At 42.5% G+C, this 22,377-nt stretch overlaps 1 protein-coding gene across 10 annotated transcripts in view; it reads left to right on the top strand.

The window, feature by feature from the left end:
• Positions 1–22,377, top strand: part of MTA1 (metastasis associated 1) — a 150,608-nt gene that overhangs the window by 92,539 nt on the left and 35,692 nt on the right. For 7 of the 10 annotated variants that reach the window (XM_037906585.2, XM_043553027.1, XM_043553028.1 and 4 more), the window contains 6 exons: positions 10,556–10,671; positions 11,717–11,868; positions 12,904–13,093; positions 13,506–13,595; positions 17,556–17,708; positions 18,872–18,907. In XM_037906585.2, the coding sequence (XP_037762513.1) occupies positions 10,556–10,671; positions 11,717–11,868; positions 12,904–13,093; positions 13,506–13,595; positions 17,556–17,708; positions 18,872–18,907 (737 nt within the window). Of the gene's footprint in view, positions 1–10,555; positions 10,672–11,716; positions 11,869–12,903; positions 13,094–13,505; positions 13,596–17,555; positions 17,709–18,871; positions 18,908–22,377 lie in introns of those variants that run through there. The other 3 variants (XM_043553030.1, XM_043553029.1, XM_043553033.1) reach the window with 2 other exon arrangements.

Genomic DNA, 22,377 nt, shown 5'->3' with positions numbered 1-22,377 from the left:
GGTGGACTTCCCTCTCCATCTTCTGACATGGCAGCACAGCCCCCCGCCCCCCTCCTGCGAGGCTCCCTCTGCCTGAAACAGTACTTATCTAGACAGTATCTTATCTTGGAGCCCGCTGGGAGCTGGATCTTGCCCAGGAGATTTAGGTGGGAGGCGGGGTGACCCAGGTGAGCAGGGTCTTATTGCTGCTGACTAGGCTGGTCTTCTACAGAGCAGAGGGAGCCCTGCGCTCTCCCCTGTCACCCACCTCTAACCCTGGCTGGAGCAGTGGAGCAGCTACCTGAGGCTGCTGGAGGAGGGGCCCCACCCCACCACAGAGGGCAGAAGCAGGCTGGGTCAGCCTCTGCTGCAGCAAGCCCAGAGGCTACAAAAGTTGAACAGCTCATAGGCAATTAACACAGCCCTCTACCAGCTGTTTGGTGTGGGTGAGGCTGCCCAGGAACTGCTGATCCCTGGCTGGGGCTGCAGCACTATTGGCGGTGGGTGCTAAGCACCCGCTAATTCTTTTCCCCTGGGTGCTTCAGCCCTGTAGCACCCACAGAGTAAGCACCTATAGGTACCAATGACATAGGGAGGGATAGGAGACAGGTCCTGGAGGCCAAATTTAGGCTGCTAGGTAAGAGACTGAAGTCCAGGACCTCCATAGTAGCATTCTCTGAAATACTTCCAGTTCCACTTGCAGGGCCAGTTAGATAGGCAGAACCTCAATGTGGGGATGAGACGATGGTGTAAGGAGGAGGGGTTTAGGTTTATTAGGAACTGGGGACACTTTTGGGAAAGGGGGAGCCTATACAGGAAGGATGGGCTCCAGTGAAACCAAAGTGGAACCAGATTGCTAGCACTTAAAATTAATGAGGTCATGGAGCAGTTTTTAAACTAAGGGCTGGGGGAAAGCTGACTGGTGCAGGGGAGCACGTGGTTTGGACAGAGGCATCGTTTAGGGGAGATCCCTTAGGATCTGATGAAAAATAGTGAAATGAAAAAAAGTCCCATTCAATTACATCATGTAATGGCAGACAGCTAAAAAGTGGCAAGTTTTTAAGTGCTTATATACAAATGCTAGAAGTCTAAATAATATGGGTGAACTAGAGTGCCTCATATTAAATGAGGATATTGATATAATAGGCATCACAGAAACTTGGTGGAATGAGAATAATCAATGGGACACAGTAATACCAGGGTACAAAATATATTGGAAGGACAGAACAGGTCGTGCTGATGGGAGAGTGGGACTATGTGTGGAAAAAAAGTGTAGAATCAAATGAAGTAAATTCTTAAATGAACCAAACTATATCATGGAATCTCTATGGATTGTAATTCTGTGCTCTAATCATAAGAATATAGAAATAGGGATATATTACCGACCACCTGACCAGGGTGGTGATAGTGACTGAAATGCTCAGGGAGATTAGAGAGGTTATAAAAAATAAAAAGTTCAGTAATAATGGGAGATGTCAGCTTCCCCATATTGGCTGGGCACATGTCACCTCAGGATGGGATGCAGAAATCAAGTTTCTTGATGCCTTTAAATGACTGCTTCTTGGAGCAGCTAGTCCTGGAACCCACAAGAGGAGAGGCAATTCTTGATTTAGTCCTTAATTTAGCACAGGCTCTGGTCCAAGAGATGAATATAGTTGGACCCCTTGGTAATAGTGACTGTGATGTAATTAAATGTAACATCCCTATGGCAGGGAAGACATCACAGCAGCCCAACTCTGTAGCATTTAATTACAGAAAGGGGGGACTACACAAAAATGAGGAAGTTTAGTTAAACAGAAATTAAGAGTTACAGTGCCAAAAGTGAAATCTCTGCAAGCTGCACAGAAACTTTTTAAAGACACCATAATAGAGGCTCAACTTAAATGTATAACCCAAATTAAAATACATAGTAAGAGAACCAAAAAGGTGCCTAAACAACAAAGTAAAAGAAGCAGTGAAAAGCAAAAAGGCATCCTTTAAAAAGTGAAAGTTAAATCCTAGTGAGGAAAATAGAAAGGAGCATAAACTCCGGCAAATTACATGTAAAAATATAATTAGGAGGGCCAAAAAAGAATTTGAAGAACAGCTAACCAAAGTCTAAATAAAATGGATGAACTAAAGTGCTTCATATTAAATGAGGATATTGATATAGTAATAGCAAAAAAAAGTAATAGGAAAAAACTGTTTAAAGTTCAGCAGAAGCAGGAAGCCTGCTAAACAACCAGTGGGGCCACTGGACGATCGAGGTGCTAAAGGAGCACTCAAGGATGATAAGGCCATTACGGAGAAACTAAATGAATTATTTGCATTAGTCTTCACAGCTGAGGATGTGAGGGAGATTCCCAAACCTGAGCCATTCTTTTTAGGTGGCAAATCTGAGGAACTGTCCCAGAATGAGATGTCATTAGAGGGGGTTTTGGAACAAATTTATAAACCCAACAGTAAAAAGTCACCAGGACCAGATGGTATTCACCCAAGAGTTCTGAAGGAACTCAAATGTGAAATTGCAGAACTACTAACTGTAGTCTTTAACCTATCATTTAAATCAGCTTCTGTACTAAATGACTGGAGGATAGCTAATGTGACACCAATTTTTAAAAAGGGCTCTGGAGGTGATTATGGCAATTACAAGCCGCTAGGCCTGAGTTCAGTACTGAGCAAACTGGTTGAAACTATAGTAAAGAACAAAATTGTCAGACAGATAGATGAACATAATTTGTTGGGGAAGAGTGAACATGGTTTTTTAAAGGAAAGTCATGCCTCACCAATCTACTAGAATTCTTTGAGGGGGTCAACAAGCATGTGAACAAGGGGGATCTAGTGGTTATAGTGTACTTAGATTTTCAGAAAGCCTTTGACAAGGTCCCTCACCAAAGGCTCTTAAGCAAAGTAAGCTGTCATGGGATCAAGAGGGAAGGTCCTCTCATGGATACGAAACAAAAGGTAGGTATAAATGGTCAGTTTTCAGAATGGAGAGTGGTAAATAGTGGGGTCCCCCAGGAGTCTACACTGGGACCCGTCCTATTCAACATATTCATAAATTATATGGAAAAAGGAGTAAATAGTGAAGTGGCGAAATTTGCAGATGATACAAACCTACTCCAGATAGTTAAGTTCCAAGCATGCTGCAAGGAGTTACTAAAGCAGGGGTAGGCAAACTTTTTGGCCCAAGGGCCACATCTGGGTATGAAAATTTTATGGCGGGCCATGAATGCTCACGAAATTGGGGGTCAGGGTGCGGGAGGGGGTGAGGGCTCTGGGGTGGAGCCAGAAATGAGGAGTTCAGGGTGTGGGAGGGGGCTCTGGACTAGGGCAGGGGGTTGGGGTGGGGTCAGGGGTGCAGGAGGGATGCAGGCTCTGGGCGGTGCTCACTTCAAGCAGCTCCCAGAAGCAGCGGTATGTCTCCCCCTCTGGCTCCTATGGAGAGGCGTAGCCAGGTGGCTCTGCACGTTGCTCCGTCCGCAAGCGCCACCCCCACAGCTCCTGTTGGCCGCAGTTCCTGTCAATGGGAGCTGCGGGGGTGGCGCTTGGGATGGGGGCAGCATGCAGGATCCCCTGGCTGCCCGTATGCGTAGGGCCGGGGGGGGGCGGGGCATGTCGCTGCTTCCAGGAGCTGCGCGGAGCCACAGCATGCGCGGAGCAGGGCAAGCCCCAGACCCCGCTCCCTGGCAAGAGCTCGAGGGCTGGATTACAATGTCTGAAGGGCTGGATGTGTCCCCCGGGCTATAGTTTGCCCACCCTTGTACTAAAGGATCTCTCAAAACTGGGTAACTGGGCAACAAAGTGGCAGATGAAATTCAATGTTGATAAATGCAAGTAATGCACATTGGAAAACATAATCCCAATTATACATGTAAAACGATGGAGTCTAAATGTGCTGTTACCACTCAAGAAAGAGGTATTGGGCATATAGTTCTCTGAAAACATCCACTCAATGTGCAGTGGCAGCCAAAAAAGGTGAACAGCATGTTGGGAACTGTTAAGAAAGGGATAGATAATAAGACAGACAATATCATATTGCCTCTCTATAAATCCCTGGTATGCCCACATCTTGAATACTGCGTGCAGATGTGGTCGTCCTATCTCAAAAAAGATATATTGGAATTAGAAAAGGGTGACAAAAATAATTAGGGGTATCCATTTGAGGAGGATTAAGAAGACTGGGAATTTTCATCTTGGAAAAGAAACGACTAAAATACGATATGATAGAGGGCTATAAAATCATGACTGGTATGGAGAAAGTAAATAAGGAAGTGTTATTTACTCCTTCTCATAACACAAGGACTATGGCTCACCAAGTGAAATTAACAGGCAGCAGGAAGTACAAAATACAAAAGGAAGTATTTTTTTCTCACAATGCACAGTCAACCTGTGGAACTCCCTGCCAGAGGATGTTTTGAAGGACAAGACCCTAACAGTGTTCAAAAATAATTAGATAAATTCATGGAAGATAGGTCCATCAATGTTTATTAGCCAGGATGGGCAGGGATGGTGTCCCTAGCCTCTGCTTGCTAGAAGCCTCCACCACATTCTATGGCTGTCGACTTTAGGCAGTCTCAGGACTTCCTTAGAATGGAAGTAGACACCTTGCAGATCCCTCTGGAGGAGGCCAAAGATCAACAACACAAGCTGCTAGATATTTTGCACTCTGCAACACGCTCGAGAGTGATGCTATCTATTAATGAGGCTCTTCTGGATCTGGCGAAGACGATCTGGCAAATGCCTGCCACTATTCCATTAAGGTGTAAAAGGATTGTTAAGTATGGTGTGCCCCTTAAGGATTCTAACTTTTTATTTTCCCATCCCCACCTAACTTCCTAGTAGTGGATGTGGTGAATGAAAGGGGTAGGCAGCATTTTTTTTAGACCTACCCCATCTAACAAGGATCGAAGGTGGCTGGATTTCTTTGGACAAAAGTCTTACTCGGCAGGGTTGCAGAAGTTCTGGATCGCAAGATACCATACCAAGTATGGCCAACATACAACTTTTACTAATTACAACAAGCACAGGGCTTTTATTGAGCAGCTGCCACATATCTGCAGGGAGCAGTTCCAGTCTGTCGTTGCTGAGGGTCAGCTGTTGGCCAGAACAGCTCTCTGAGCGTCTCTAGTAGCTGCAGATAGTGCTGCCACATCCATCTCCGTAGCAGTAGTTATGCATTGGGTATCATGGCTCCAACTTTTGGAGTTTTTAAAGAGGTTCAGAACACAGTAGAGGACCTCCTTTTGATGGTCATAAGCTTTTCTTGGAGACACAAATGATTCCCTGCACATGTTGAAGGGCTCTGGGGCTACCGTACATTCCTTGGGCATTTATACACCTACAAGCAAGAAATGTTTTAGTAGGTCTCAGGCTGCCCAGAGGTCATGCCCTGCTCAGTTCTTGGGAGTACCATAAACCCCCAGAACCTCCCAGAAAGAGAGACTAGTTTCAGAGGAAGAGGGCTGCTCAGCCGCCCTCCATGATGACCCAGGCATCCTCTAAACAACAGTTTTGATGGATTGGTCTAGGGTTGGATGACAACAACTCTGGATTCACAGTTTGTGCGCTCTAGACCACCTCCCTGCCTTTGGGGACTGTCTTGTCCATTCTGACCAGGTTTGGGAGTGAATCACTGTGGACTGATGGTTCTTGAAGGTCATAATATTGGGATGTACTACCCAGTGTGTCACTCCTCCCTTTCACCCGCCTTCTTCATCCCTCTTCAGGGACCCCCCTCACAAGTTTATACTGAGGAAAGAAGTAGACTTTCTCCTATGACTAGGAATGATAGAACCAGTCCCTTCCCCTCACAGGGTCAGGGGCTTCTACTCAAAATATTTCCTAGGGCCAAAGGAGGACAGAGGTTGGAGGTTGACCTTGGATCTGAGACTGATAAATTTGTAAAGTCTCAAAAGTTCAGCATGGTGACTCTAGCAACTTGAATTCCTTTACTAGAGAATGGGGTTTGGCTTTTGTCCCTCAACCTACAAGATGCCTACTTTCATATAACTATACAGCCATCACACAGGAAATGCCAACGATTCATCATAGATCAAGATCATTTTCAGTTTTAAGTGCTCCACTTTGGCCTATCCTCAGCTCCAAGAGTGTGTTCAAAGGTTCTAGTAGTAGTGGCAGCTTACCTTAGGCAGGAAGTGATATTGGTCTTCCTGTACTTCCACGACTGGCTACTCAAGAGCAACACCTTTGAGGCAGTGTTATTGCCACCCAGATGACCCTTGCTCTGTTCCAAGAGTTGGGCCTACAGCTGAATGTAAAGAAATCCATGCTGGTACATGTACAAAGGATACAGTTTATAGGGGTATACTCATACCTCCCTTTGGACAGATTGGTGATCTTGTCTGGTCTGGTAGGGACAATTCAGGGAAGCCCTCTGATCACAATAAAGTACTGTCTTCAACTCTTGGGCTGTGTGGCAGCTTTTATCTTTGTGACCAGTCACACAAGGCTACACCTCTGCTGCTTCCAGGGTTGGCTAAAAGCTACCTATTCTCTGATCAGGGTCACTTTGGACAGGGACACTTTGGATAGGCAGGTGACAGTCCCCTTGCACTTACAGAACTCCCTAGACTGGTGGAAGAAGCAACACAGCATTTGTGCGAGTATCCCTTTCTGTCCCCCAACCCTAACAGTGACTAACCCTGATGCTTCCCTGTTAGCATGCGGGACCCACCTCAACACCCTCGTGGTTCAAGGCAGATGGACAGCCCTCAAAACCAATCTACACATCAAACTGCTGGAGCTAGAAATCTCTGATCAAGGGCTCAAGAGGTACATGCACACCTGAAGTGGAGCACCCATAAGGGGACACATCTTGAAGAGCCATAGTCACAGCACAGGAAAAGTAACATTTATTTGTGGCATAGTTGAAAATAGACCCTCTGCCTCTTGACTCATCATTTTGTGCCTTAGCCCCAAGACCATTCTTCTTCCCATGTAGGTAGGACTATTTGGAGACTCTGTATAGACTAGAAAAATTTCCATGCATGATTATATTCTGTCCCTCTTTTGTAGGTGTGTTAAATGACAGTTATCTGTACTTTTTATGCTGGTGGAGAAGGATCTTACCAATACCTAAGGATACTTTAACAAACATTAGACTTTTTTTTTCTTTTTCCACAAGTGGGCACAGAATAGTTTTAGGCATGTGTTTTCAGATACACAAAGTAATGGCCTGACAAATCTTTACATGCAGTAAGGGGAGAAGTGCCATTCTCTTTTATCACGATGTTATTCCAAAATGCGTTTCTCATGACAGGACCAGAACATCTGGTTGTACGTACCTGGATGACTGAAACCATTCCAGTGGTGGTATTATACTCAGTCTTCTAAACAATAAAACCAGTTTAATCTTTAGCTACCACATGTGTTGGGCACACAAGTTTCTCCTTTCCAAAAAGTAAGACTTCAGTTCCTGCTCCCATGTTAATTTAGTGCTATCAACCAAGCGCATAAGGTCGATCACACATTGGAAAAATGTCAATGTTTTGTGAGCTGTTTGTCAATTCATGATCTAAGGGAAGCTGGGAGCCAACACTTCTTACAAGGATCTTGTCACTTTAATAGATTCAAATGTCAGAAGCGGCTATATTATGATCACCTGGTCTGATTTCCTGCATAACAGAGAGGCCAGAGAATTTCACCCAAGGATTCTTGCATCTAGTACACATACTCCAATTAAACCACAGATCTTTTAGAAAGGCATCCAGTTATGATTTAAAGACTCCTCCAAGTGTTGGAAAAGCTTACCATACTTGTTGGTAATCTGTGTAAAATGTGCATCTTATTTGCGGTTTGAACTTTGCTGACTTCGTCTTCATTAAGTAACTAATAAATTGATTAACAAGTTAACTTAATTAGACTGTACCAGCCTTTGAAGAAATATAAGGGTTAAGTGCTTAAGGTAGAGTACTTAAGTCACAATTGATTTCATTATTCAGATGCCTGAGGTAGCATGCTTATGAAGAAAAAGTTATGTTATTTACCGTAAGTGGATTTGAGAGAGAGACATTCAGATCATCCCCAGGTTTTTTTAGTACGTCAGTTTCACAAGACAACCAGGGGTGAAGGAGTCTGGCCATCGTTTCCCTTTCTAAATGTGATCTTAGCTCTGTGGGACGCATATATCAAGGTGTGTCATCCTAGTTAATTGTATGTGGTTCCTAGTTAATTGTATGTGGTTTCTGGAACTGTGCAGCATAGCATTCTACAATAGTAATAGTAATATAATATCACCAAGCTCTTATAGTGCTCTTCATCAGAAGGTCTAAAAGGGCTTTAGAAAGGATCATATCATTTTATAGAGGGGGAAACCGAGGCACAGAGGTGAATGACTTGTCCAAGGTCACTCAGCAGGCCAGGTGGCAGAACTGGGAATAGAAACCCAGGTTTCTTTGCCCTAGTCCAGTGCTCTGTCCACTAGGCAATACTGCCTGCCAGTAGTGTGACTCTGTAGAGATAATACTTTTCGAGAACCCCAGTTACCTTTAAATCTAGTTATATTTGCACAAAATGAATTTTTGGTGAAGCAGAAGCTACTTGGAGGTAATTTTTAATATGGCAGCAATCAACAAAATGCGGACTCATGCGAAGGTACCATATTCCATTCTTCTCCTTCACAAAATTGCCTTTGCGGGTCTCCCAGGGTTGGAGCGTCATGCCGTGACTTACAAATCCTAGAACCATTTCAAATAATAATCAATCATTAGATTAATAATCATTAATAATCAATAATTAATAACCGTTAATAATCAATCATTAAAGACATGAAAGTGCATCAGCTGAAGAAAAGAACAATTGAACCAAGATTTGAAGAAGGTCCCTGTTGTTAACTCTTCTTTTTCTGCCTTGCCTGGGGAGCCCTGCAGACCAGAGACGTCCAGAATGTCTGTAGAACTCAGCAATACACAGACCTTCCCCCTCACCCACACTTCTTCCTCTCAGTAAGCCCACTATGTTGTACAAAGGAGAGCGTAACAGGTCAGTCTGAAGCTTCTCCTGCTCTTGGAAAAGGCTCCCCTGGCCACTTGTGGACCCTTTATGGCCCTTGTGTGCCACTGTAGCAGAATCTGCATGTAACTGTTTAAAAAAAAAAAAAAAAAAGGCATTGTATGTAGGCATTGTCTCTCAGTGGCTCACAATCGCATGTAATTAGTTCCAAGTAAAAAGATTCTTTTTTCTAATAGCCCTGGAAACACAGCGATTGGGGAGTTTTCTTTCTTTCCCTCGTATCACCACTTGTCTTATAATTTGGCCTAGAGAATCTTTTTTATTTATGCTTGCCCAACCCCATTGTCTCAAGAATAATTCCATATGCAACCTCTTTGCCTTTGATTGGTTTATACAGGTATAACTGATTGGAATTTACTAACTCTTTATGTTGATGCTTCATCAGAAGGAATAGACTCTGGCTTTCTGCTGTGTTGGCTTTCACTTAGTGAAAAGTGGTAAACTGTGTCACTGAAGTCAGCAGATGAGATGCTGAATACACATACAGAGCAGTACTGCTTTGTAAAAAGGTATGCAGCCCAGTGGTCTACACAGGCACATTAATGCACAGCACATGAGTGCCTTTTAGAAATAGCATCCCAGTAGAGTGTCTTCTACTATTTATGCAAGCCCTAAATGACTAGCCAAAAGTCACACAGGAAGTCTTGGAATTGAACCCAGATCCCCTGTGTTGCAGTCTGGTACCCGAACAAGTCTAATTCTGTTGTGGTTTTGTTGAAGGGAGTGGTAAAATAAGGTCTGTAAATGAATCTGATTCTACATTTTGGCTTGGAGCGCCATAATCTCTGTGCTAAATCTGATGGTATGGAGCTCTTGACCTTTTAAGATGCTTCCTTTCACATTTCTCTTAGGAAATTGCACAGGAAATACCTATGAATCAGATGGAGAAAACTGCTGTTTGTACAAGGTATTCCCATTTGGGTTATCTGAGGATACAGTTTACACCTTTTACTCTGCAGTTCTTTTTAATACTGTATTGGCAGTAGGTGCTTGTTTCAGGAGGGCAAACTTTGAGTCTGAATTAGTACTTCTGAGCTCTTGCCTGCAAGCTTGCCGGTCTACTGCAGAGACAGGATTTGAAGAGGCAATTTTCTGAAGGAGAAAGAGAGGCTACTTTACCACGGAATTCTCTGAATCTATTGCCCTTGCAGATCCACCTTGACTTTCCCTCCTTCCTCACTTCTTTAGAGGCTTAAGCAGAATATTGTTCAGGCAGAGAGGAGCAGAGGGATGTGTGTCGATATGGCCCTTTTGTCACCTAGATCAGAATGTTTTTGGATCAGTAATCAAGGTGTACTCATGACCAGAATGGTTAACTGCTTTTAAGTGGTTCTGAGACTCCTGAGAAATGGCATGAGACTTCTACAGTATGATCTGCAGAGGAAATGTATTCAGAGAACTCTAATTACTGGTAAGTAATGTTTGTTGTTTTGGAATTCATAAACATGTGAGAAATGCAAGTCTTCAGTTTTAATCTTCTGGGCCATATTTTTTTTGTCACATAGGAAAGTTACTTGTCACAATCAATTAATTTCCCCCCTTTTTTTTTGCTTTGTGTTTTAAGTAACAAGCCAAACCCCAACCAGATCAATGTAAATAATGTCAAACCAGGAGTGGTAAATGGTACAGGAGGACAGGCACAGAACACGGGAGCAGGACGGGCCTGTGAAAGCTGCTATAGTAAGTGATCTACAAATGTAGCAATTGTGCAAGAGCAGCAGAAGTACTCTAGCACTAAGACTAAAGTAAAGCTTTAATAAGCTACCATGCAGGGTGGGGTGTGGGTGAAATAGGCAGGGTTTTTCTTCATGTGAATGTTTCTAAGTTTTTAGAGTGGGTGGATTTTTTTGTAAATAACTGTAAGAGCTGATGTTTCCTGTGAAATAATAGATGGCTCCTGAGTGAAGACGAGTCTTTAATTCACTGGAGAGGCCTTGGTGATGTTTTCACAGCTTTATAATGGTAGTGGAAAGTCCAAAGAGCATGGTTACATCCTTGTATTCACTATGGTCTCATCTGCTAATATGTCTTAGTCTAATAGGCTTCCCTGTCTTTTATGGAGAGCCTTTTAGATGTGCTAAAACGTAGGACTGTATGGAGAGTCAAAATGACTGACTCTTTCTCTTCCCTAAGTAAAGTTGGGGAGGGGATTTCTAAAATAGAGGGGGAAAAGTTACAGTGCCCCCTTCAGAGTTACAGCATAAAATATCTCAAAGGCATTACCAGGAAATTTCCACATCCTAATGACTTACTCATTTTACTGTTTCAAATGATATACTGAAGAGTATAACTACTTGAGTTAACGTGATTATAAGAGACAAGGTGGGGGAGGTAATATCTTTTATTGGACCAACTTCTGTTGCTGAGAGAAACAAGCTTCTGAATTTATACAGAGCTTTTCTTCTGTGTAGCTTGAAAGCTTCTCTCTCTCTTTCTCACGAACAGAAGTCGGTCCAGTAAAAAAAATTACCTTGCTACCTTGTCTTTCTAATATTCTGGGACCACTATGGCTATAACAACACTGCAGAATGCCATTATAAAACATTTAATGATGATGAAATTTGCCTCATTTCTGATACACCAAGGTTATGATCTAGTTTTGTTACCTTGTGAAGCTGAAAGGTCTTTTTCTCCTTTGAGATTTTAAAGATGGTTGTAAAGGCTATAAACTTTGAAAATCAATTCTGTTTAAGAATATATATATTTCCACCTTTATTATCCCTAGCCACACAGTCTTACCAGTGGTATTCTTGGGGTCCCCCTAACATGCAGTGTCGTCTCTGTGCATCCTGTTGGACTTACTGGAAGAAATATGGTGGCTTGAAAATGCCAACGCGATTAGATGGAGAGAGACCAGGACCAAACCGCAATAATATGGTATGTGCATCCAGTGTAAAATAATATGGTATGTACATCCATTGCAGGCGGCTCAGTACTTCAGGTTAGGGAACCAAATGCTCATTCCAATGAACAGTAATGGAAAAAGTATCCCTTATTCCTGCCACACACAACCACATCAAATAATATACAGTAGAATCTCAGAGTTATGAACACCAGTTACAAACTGACTGGTCAACCACATGCTTCATTTGGAACTGGAAGTATGCAATCAGGTAGCAGCAGAGACCAAAAAAAAGCAAGTACAGTACAGTACTGTGTTAAATATAAACTACTAAAAAAGGGAATGTTTAAAAAAAAAAACAGACAAGGTAAGGAAACTGTTTCTGTGCTTGTTTCATTTAAATTAAGATCGTTAAAAGCAGCATTTTATTTTCTGCATAGTAAAGTTTCAAAGCTGTATTAGGTCAATGTTCAGTTGTAAACTTTTGAAAACAACCATAATGTTTTGTTCAGAGTTACAAACAGCCTCCATTCTTGAGGTGTCTGTAGCTCTGAGATTCTACTGTACAACTGTTTAAAGCCTAAACCAACAGAATTATTAGTCAGATCTTGGCTTTTTTATGACATGGTAAGGGTCTGGCCTGTGCAATAATTGGTACATCATCTTTGTCCATGTGTAGTTAAGTATGTACACCTTAGCCCAATGCCAACCTTCTAAGATATTGAATGCTTAAATTGGTCCACATTAAAGTATAGGGCCAACGTTTTCAAAAATGAATAGTGGCTAGGGAAGAGCCACAGCAGTGAAGATGGGAGAAGGAGTGGAGGGTTGGGTTATGTTCTTAGCTTGTTGAGTCTTCCCTCCTAATCTCTGCCTCCCACTCTTGTCTTTAGCTCTATCTCTGTGGCTTTCCTTCAGTGTGTATCAACTCCAAGGGTGTAGGTGGAAATGACTTGTAGAATGGACTATGTATGTGGTGTTTACTGATGCTGGTTTCTGGTTTTCTGCAAATTTCTAATAAAAATCAGTTATGAACAATAAAAGTGCTTGTGCTTTTTCCCTTTCCCCAGAGTCTTCATGGTGTGCCAGTGCGAAACAGTGGGAGCCCCAAATTTGCCATGAAGACACGACAAGCCTTCTATCTGCATACAACAAAACTGACAAGGATTGCCAGACGCTTGTGTAGAGAGATCTTGCGTCCTTGGCATGCAGCAAGACATCCCCACCTGCCTATCAACAGTGCAGCAATCAAAGCAGAATGTGAGTATTTATCCAGACATCCAGCTACTTACTATGAAATTGGGAAACCAGAATTTGAGATTAATTCCTTTGGGAAAGCCTTGAGTTGGATCTTTCAAGGGTACTGTGGCTAAGCACAGATGACCTGCTGTTACTTATTTCCTTTACAGAAATAGCCTAACTCGTCACACTATTATCAAATAACACATTTGAAATTGCTCAGCTTTTTTTTACGTCACTTGTTTGCCAGTATGCAGCACATTCCTTTGCCTGTGTGTACACTTGCCAAAACATGCACCTACTCTGTAAACATCCTTTTTTACTAAAAAGCGCTCCAGAGAAAAGTTGTTTTAGACTAAGTTAATGTCTAAGACTCCATTCATTTTTAATAAGAAAATAAATGTTTTCCCCAATCCCAATATTGTCTTCACAGGCACAGCACGCTTACCAGAAGCATCAGAAAATCCATTGTTGTTAAAGCAAGTTGTTCGAAAGCCTTTAGAAGCAGTACTCCGGTATTTAGGTAAATATGCTACAGGCTAATTCGCCTAACTGTTTGCATATTTTCATTGTTCTGGATCTAGAAACCAGGGCTGGGTAAACTGATCTGGAAAAATAGGATTCCCTCCCCCTCCCACCCCCCCCCCAAATTTTGCCCATCTCAGGAAGTAAGGCAATAACCTTTAGTAAGGTCCTGAAATGTTCAGTTTATAGACTATTGTTTCCTCCTCTGGAACAGAGGAAAGTTCAAAATGGCCCCTACAGCCTTTCTCCTCTTCACATTACGTAGAGGTGTGGTGGCTCAGCAGCCTACTATCCACCCTACCTCCCATATGCGAAACTCCTCTTTAGCAGTCATGAGGCAGCCTCTGGTGTCTGAGTGAGAGGCCTTCTGCTTACAATCCATAAATGTGATTGGCGGGATGCAGTTGGCTGGTCCACAATCCCACTCTGGTGCAGTCTTAATGTAACTCCTACAATGGGATCCACTGTGCAGCTTCTTCTCAAGTCTAAAAGGCCAAAGGGTACAGAGCTTTTTCTATGAAGTTCTGATAATAAGTGCTATGCAGGAGTTGTAGAAGGAGACTGCAGCTCTGCTGTGGGCCTCTCCGTAGCATCATAATCACTACACAGTAGGCAAACGTCTGATAAGGATGTCACCAGAGTTTAACAGAAAATGAGTTGGTATTTGCTTGCTTGACCTTTCATGCCTTTTAGGGTAAAGTTTCTGTAGTGGAAGAGGTTTAACTCGAGAAATTATGGTCAGTGAAAGATTAATAGATTTCAAGGTCAGCAGGGACCATTGTGATCATCTAGTCAGACCTCGTGCATAACACAGGCCACAGAACTTCCCCAAAATAATTACTAGATTGTTAGTTCTTGCATCCAACTACTGATCTCAAAACATGTAGGTGTCAGAGGTGGTTCAGTAGGTAGTCCTATTCTTCCCAAGTGAGTTTGAATCATGACCCCAGGGTGAAGTTAGTATCTATTGTGCTGCTGGAGGTTCTGTCTTTCAGATTGCACATAAAAGGAAGGTCTGGATCACTTATGACCATTTTAAAGCAGCCAAACAAAACCCCAGACTGCTTCCCTCTTTTACAAAAGTAGGGGAATTAATTCGTGTCCTGTCCAAAAATTCCTTCTGCGGTTTTGTTTGGATACAGCATTCTTCTCCTCCTGTCCTAAATAGTTTAGCATTGTTTTGTGCTGTTAAACATCCATCACAGTCTTCCTTAAGAGTGGATGGCATGATTTCAGGTGTTTATAGTTTGCAATGTGAAAAGTGCTTTGGGATCTTTGAAATAAATGGCTATTTTATTAGCACCTTTTATCCAAGTAAAAAGAAAAGGAGTACTTGTAGCACCTTAGAGACTAACAAATTTATTTGAGCATAAGCTTTCATGAGCTACAGCTCACTTCATCGGATGCATTCAGTGGGTAATACAGTGGGGAGATTTATATACACAGAGAACATGAGACAATGGGTGTTACCATACACACTGTAACGAGAGTGATCAGGTAAGGTGAGCTATTACCAGCAGGATAGCCGGGGGTAAAAAACCTTTTGTAGTGATGATCAAGGTGGGCCATTTCAGCAGTTGACAAGAACGTCTGAGGAACGGGGCGGGGGTGAAATAAACATGGGGAAATAGTTTTACTTTGTGTAATGACCCATCCATCCAAGTGTTTCAGTAAATAGAAGTGAAATTGTGCTTAATTTGATCTGTTGCTGTTTCGTATAAATATATTGCTCTCTGAAATTATCATATAATCACACCTGAACCATACATTGACTTAAAGAAAGATCCCATATCTGGGAATGGTGTCAAATTAATATTGCAGTAAGCCATGATATTTTGTTCATTAATTGGCTGTTGGTGCATGCATTGTGTGTGTTGTGGGGCAGAAGGGTGAAGGCCCTATGCTTTACCACAGCCCGTGTTGGCATCAGAGTGGCTTATTAACTGTTTCTTTTGTATTTAAAAAAATTATGGTACTTAATGTATTGCATCCTTCTACTGTTCAAAATATAAGGATAAGAGAAATAATAGGGGAAAAGGCTACAGAAGCTCTGCTTGTAATATTTTTGATGTAGATATTTTTAAATTAGTTGTTTTAACTTCCTTCTCTTCTCTTATTACTTAATGTTTGTTTTTGTAGGTAACTGAACTCCTTGGCCCCGCTACCCTCTCTAGTGTCCTATGACCTAGCTCTCTCTCCACTGCAGTTTGTGGCCAAACAGCCACTCTCAACTCATTTCTGTTGAAGTTGAAATTTAAGACTCCCAATTTTTTAATTAAATAACCATTGAGTTTAAAGGGACCAGAGGCCACAAACTGCTCCTGAGGGCCTGGCGGGTAGGGTCCGGGGCAGTTGTAAAACTGTCATGCTTGTTCATAGAATCATAGAATATCAGGGTTGGAAGGGACCCCAGAAGGTCATCTAGTCCAACCCCCTGCTCAAAGCAGGACCAAGTCCCAGTTAAATCATCCTGTTCCTGGCCTTCTCCTCCTCCAACAGACGCTGCACAGCCTTTTTCCAACTAGCCTGGTTAGTTTAAATACTGAATTTGGGAGCCTTAAATGAGCACCCAGAACAGCGCTCTAACATGAAAAGCATCCTCTAGCCACTTGTCTAGACTTGCTGAGTGATATGGATGGGGAAGTGGCATTTTCCCTGTGGAGACTAGCTTTGGTATCTAGAGCACTGTTCAACTGCTTCTAAATTCCATAGAATTGATTTGGGAGTTACTTTAAGGCTTCCATTTCAGCAATTAAACTAATTATCTGTTAACTTTGATAGGAGGTTGTGAAGGCAGTTTTGTTTCTTTGAGTATTTTTATTTATAAAACATAAGCTTCTGTGCGTATATTGCGTTAATATTAATTAAATATCGTTTGTCTGCTTTTGTTCTAGATACAGTACTTAACAATGAAAATATTCTGTAATAATAAATATCCCAAAAAACTCCCCAAACTGTATACATGCAGCACAACCAAAATGTAGCCACTAAAGGGAGATGAAATTTTGCTATGGAATCCGAGGAAAAAAGCCCACTTTTTATGAAGAGTACCATAGGATCTTTAATGCTTGCACAGAATAGGACCTTGGTTTTTAATGTTTCATCTGAAAGCAAATGCTTCAGTGGCGTGACAGATTTCAGTGTGGCTCTTAGACAGGAAAACAGGGCCATTCTCCTTTTGATGTAACTATCTTCAGGAGTGTTGTGCTGCTACTTGCTATTACAGAGTCAAAGCTGTGAATCCATAGTTAGGGCTGAGAAAGAGCAACTCATTTTAAACCCCTGTTTTCAGTTGCTTGTAACTTTCTCAACATCTTTTCCTTTGGCATGCCATGCCTGATCTCTGCCTCAGCCAAAAGGTTAGATTTAAATTCTGTGCATGTTCTTGATAGTTTTGTTTTCAGTCTTCAATGGCTTGGCCAGTTTAGGAACTGCATTTATAGAATACTGATGAAATTGGCAAAGTTGTAACTTCCGGGTAGCCTGTGGGTGTTGCATGACTTCTTGAAGATGGCTTCTAATATAGAGCAGCCTAGAAATTATCCAGAATTAGTGGAAAACATAGTTTTAGAAAAGGATACAAAACAGCCTTTTAGCACCTATTTTAGGATTATATTGCAGTGAATATAACCGCACAAGTTAAGCATCCTTAATGAAGTTGAATTCAGCAGTATATTTACAGTGCTTTATATAAGTAGCAATCTTCTGTTAGACTTGGGGCCAAATTCAGAAGTGATATATGTGGCAATTTGTGTTCAGACCTCTTTTCACGAATTTAGATTCCTCTGCATATCAGTAGAGTAGGCGTAAGTCAGTATAAGGCAGTTTGAATGTAAAGCTTTCTGTTAGCATAAGAGGGGTGTGCCTTACATTATCTCTGAATTTTTCCCTTTGTGTTTGGGTTTATAGTCTCCATGTATCTACTAATAAAAATAACACATTGCTGTTTTTATAACAGAATCTCATCCATGTCCTCCGAAACCAGACCCTGTAAAGAGTTTGTCCAGTTCTCTTAACAATCTGACTCCTGCCAAGTTCACACCTGTCATAAACAATGGATCCCCAACTATCCTGGGAAAAAGAAGCTATGAGCAACACAATGGGATGGATGGTAAATATTTTCTAGTACATGTACATTGTCGTCTGTCGGTTGTTTCTTGTGTTTTCAAGCAAAGTATTCCTGTTAATTATTTCCATTTCAGTATTTTGTAAAGAGTATGGCCAGATGGACAGCATCAGTCCTTATTCCATGGGAGATTGCTTTTTTTTTTTTTTTTTTTTTTAAATTTTAGGGGCCTTAATAGTTTTGAATGAGAAATGTTATGATTTATTTTTCTCTTCTTGCAAAGACTGATTTGATTTTGCTTGTGCAGGCATGGATGTGTATGATCTGAGTAGTACATTTATACAGAGCTGCTAGGCTAGTGGAACTCTGCCTACTTTGACCATGTCTTGATGTCAGGCTGATCTCAGCCTGGCAAACATGAGAGAATAAGACAGACCTCTTTTTTTATTACTATTACTACAATGGGAATTACTACAGAAAATTTCCCAGATAGTTTTTCCTCGTTCATTAAGAATTTACTCCTCCTTCCCTTGTTGGCCCTCTCATTGAGAGTCTCCTCTCATTATTGATGGGACTCACCCCTTCCTTCACCCCAGTAAATAGCATGGGTTAAGGCAGCATGTGCTTGCAGCAGGAGATGGAGGTACGATTCTCCTGGCATGGAGTCCAGGGCTCTGTCCTGAAGAGCTAGCCATCAGCTGAGGACCGCAAAGCAGGGAAAGTGCCACTGGCTCCTCAGTCAAGAATGAGAGGGCCTATTCAAATGGCCTTAACAGGAATAGGAAGGTGGGGAATGGCTCAATTAAAAGAAGGAGCAGCTGCAGCGTGGGACATAACAGTGATTGTGACAGGGTGAGGAGAAAAACGTAGTAGCTTCCAACTTTCCCAGAAGTGAGCAAAACGGCTGTCATGCCTTCAAAGACCTCCTTTGGGAGTGAGACCAGATTCTCTCCCATTCTGCTCCATCCCCAGAGCTTTCATACAGCACAGTAAATTTATCTTGCCATTGCATTTCAATGCAGCCACACTGGGTTTTTTTCCCGTTCACATTTATTCTTAGATTAAATTAGCATTTATATTGAAGGCAAATTACACAAGCAGCAATGGACATCATGTTTGTTTTTAATATTTAGCTTTTAAAAAAATGCTACTGTTCAGATTGCTGATTTGGTGTTTTTTCTCTTTTTTGTTCACTTGTGCTCTGTCAGGGAACGTGAAGAAGCGCCTATTGATGCCTAGCAGGGGTAAGACCTCAAAGCTGCGCTCAGCTTATGCTAGGAGAGTGTGATTTTTAGTTTCATCTGTTGGCTTCTCTAGTTTGCTTGTCTGCTTTGTGGCTACTAATGCTCTGTGTAAATTGTGTGTTGGTGTCTAAATGTTCTGTGAATAATCTCTGAACCCATGGTCTGCTAATTATTTTTCAGCCTTTTTTCACGTGTGGGGCGAGTAATGGTACAACCATAGTTGTTGCATGGAAGTGGTAATGAAATCAAATACTCACTTTATGCTACTAAAAATCCCCAAATTATCTGACATTGTTCTAGCAGTTTTGTAAAAGCTATTGAAAGTTTAGGAATGTAACAACAGCTTGGGTGGGTTTTTGGTTTCACTATATAACCTTAGAAAATGTAGGCGTCAAATATTCTATATGAATTTAAATATCAGACACATACACATCAAAAAAGAGGCAAAATCTAGTAGGATATACTCTGCGTTTTAGTCATGACCCTTCATAATGTCAGCGACACTGCTAGCTGTTTGATTAGCCAGTGCTGCTGTGTATATCTATCTTTAGCAACCAAGCACCTGTAATTATAATACTTTGCTTGTACGTAGCGCTTTTAATTCATAGATCTTCAAGTGCTTACTGGGTTAGTAAGAATTATTCTTCTTCCAGTGCTGGTCCTATGCATATTCCATTCCGGATATGCATGAACTCCATGCACCTGGAGTCAGAATTCTTGCAAGCAGCAACCATTTATATTTGTGTGCACCCTTTTCCGCCTTGTGTTTCCAACTGCGGGCATAAAAGGGTGAAATGGACCGGCTACCTCTCCAATTCCTTCTTACTGCTGCATGGCCTGGGTCCAAACCTCAGTGTCCAGAGCTCTCCTTTGATTTCTTCGATCTGTAAATATTTCAAAGATTGCCTTTAGTGCATTTTGTATATAGTTATTTATAATTAACTTATTTTAATTGTTTTTAGCAAAGATTTCTAGCTAGATATAGTCCCTGGCTTGGGGAAACCTCTTCCCCTATACCTGTATCCTACCCCTGTTCCTTCTCTGTCAGTGACGACCATCAGCACTGCTCGTTCTGTTTCAGGGAGGCACACGATGCTCTTTCACTAGCCATATCCAGGAGGAGTGGGAACTCCGACTTAAAAAGCATCTCATGGAGTAGGTCGTGAGGCCACAGTTGGACCCAGGCTGAGGGATCTTGCCATACATTGGCCTGAATCGATACACAGTGCACCTCCCACCATGAGGTCCACAGGTACTTCTTCAGCACCAGGAAATGTACTTCCTAGTCCCCAAAAAAGAAGAGAAGCTGGAGACGTGTCCTCAATCTCCACAATCTAAACCACTTCATGTGAAATTTTAGCTTGCGAATAGTCACTCTGACATCAATAATCCCATCCCTGGAAAAGGATATTTAGTTTACAGCTCTTGATATGAAGGATGCTTACCTTCACTTGAATATTCACCCTGCCCACAAGTGTTTTCTCAGATTCATGGTGGGCACTGACCACTTCCAACACAGGTGCTCCCATTTAACTGTGCCACTGTCTCCCTTGTCTTTAGCAAGGTCTTTCTGGTAGTAGCAGCTCATTTCAGTCGGAACAGATACACCATCTTCTCCTATCTCAATGACTGGCTTCTTCTTGCCAGGACGTGTCAAGAAGCCTATAAGTTGACCTCATAGAATCACAGAGTATCAGGGTTGGAAGGGACCTTAGGAGGTCATCTAGTCCAATCCCCAACTAAATCATCCCAGCCAGGGCTTTGTCAAGCCTGACCTTAAAAACCTCAAAGGAAGGAGACTCCACCACCTCCCTAGATAACCCATTCCAGTGCTTCACCACCCTCCTAGTTAAAAAGTTTTTCCTAATATCCAACCTAAACCTCATGCACTGCAACTTGAGACCATTACTCCTTGTTCTGTCATCTGCTACCACTGAGAACAGTCTAGATCCATCCTCTTTGGAACCCCCTTTCAGGTAGTTGAAAGCAGCTATCAAATCCTCCCTCATTCTTCTCTTCTGCAGACTAAACAATCCCAGTTCCCTCAGCCTCTCCTCATAAATCATGTGTTCCAGTCTCCTAATCATTTTTGTTGCCCTCTGCTGGATGCTTTCCGATTTTTTCCACATCCTTCTTGTAGTTTGAGGCCCAAAACTGGACACAGTACTCCAGATGAGGCCTCACCAATGTCAAATAGAGGGGAACGATCACATCCCTCGATCTGCTGGCAATGCCCCATTTTATACAGCCCAAAATGCCGTTAGCCTTCTTGGCAACAAGGGCACATTGTTGACTCATATCCAGTTTCTAGTCCACTGTAACCCCTACGGCCTTTTCTGCAGAACTGCTGCCTAGCCATTCAGTCCCTAGTCTGTAGCGGTGCATGGGAGTCTTCCATCGTAAGTGCAGGACTCTGCGCTCATCCTTGTTGAACCTCATGAGATTTCTTTTGGCCCAATCCTCTAATTTGTCTAGGTCCCTCAGTATCCTATCCCTACCCTCCAGCATATCTACCTCTCCTCCCAATTTAGTGTCATCTGCAAACTTGCTGAGGGTGCAATCCACACCATCCTCCAGATCATTTATGAAGATATTGAACAAAACCGACCCTTGGGGCACTCCACTTGATACCGGCTGCCAACTAGACATGGAGCCATTGATCACTACCCGTTGAGCCCGACGATCTAGCCAGCTTTCTATCCACCTTATAGTCCATTCATCCAGCCCATACTTCTTTAACTTGCTGGCAAGAATACTTTGGGAGACGGTGTCAGAAGCCTTGCTAAAGTCAAGGAATAACACGTCCACTGCTTTCCCTTCATCCACAGAGCCAGTTATCTTGTCATAGAAGGCAATTAAATTAGTCAGGCATGACTTGCCGTTGGTGAATCCATGCTGACTGTTCCTGATCACTTTCCTCTTCTCTAAGTGCTTCAGGATTGATTCCTTGAGGACCTGCTCCATGATTTTTCCAGGGACTGAGGTGAGGCTGACTGGCCTGTAGGTCCCTGGATCCTCCTCCTTCCCTTTTTTAAAGATGGGCACTACATTAGCCTTTTTCCAGTCATCCGGGACCTCCCCCGATCGCCATGAGTTTTCAAAGATAGTGGCCAATGGCTCTGCAATCACATCCGCCAACTCCTTTAGCACTCTCAGATGCAGCGCATCCGGCCCCATGGACTTGTGCTCTTCCAGCTTTTCTAAATAGTCCCAAACCACTTCTTTCTCCACAGAGGGCTGGTCACCTCCTCCCCATGCTGTGCTGCCCAGTGCAGTAGGCTGGGAGCTGACCTTGTTCGTGAAGACAGAGGCAAAAAAAGCATTGAGTACTTCAACTTTTTCCACATCCTCTGTCACTAGGTTGTCTCCCTCATTCAGTAAGGGGCCCACACTTTCCTTGACTTTCTTCTTGTTGCTAACATACCCGAAGAAACCCTTCTTGTTACTCTTAACATCTCATGCGAACTGCA

The sequence above is a fragment of the Chelonia mydas genome, chromosome 8 (genome assembly GCF_015237465.2).
Source record: "Chelonia mydas isolate rCheMyd1 chromosome 8, rCheMyd1.pri.v2, whole genome shotgun sequence".
NCBI classification, from domain to species: domain Eukaryota; kingdom Metazoa; phylum Chordata; order Testudines; family Cheloniidae; genus Chelonia; species Chelonia mydas.
Note: the sequence above shows the minus strand (reverse complement) of the source record. Positions and strands in the feature narration are given on the sequence as shown.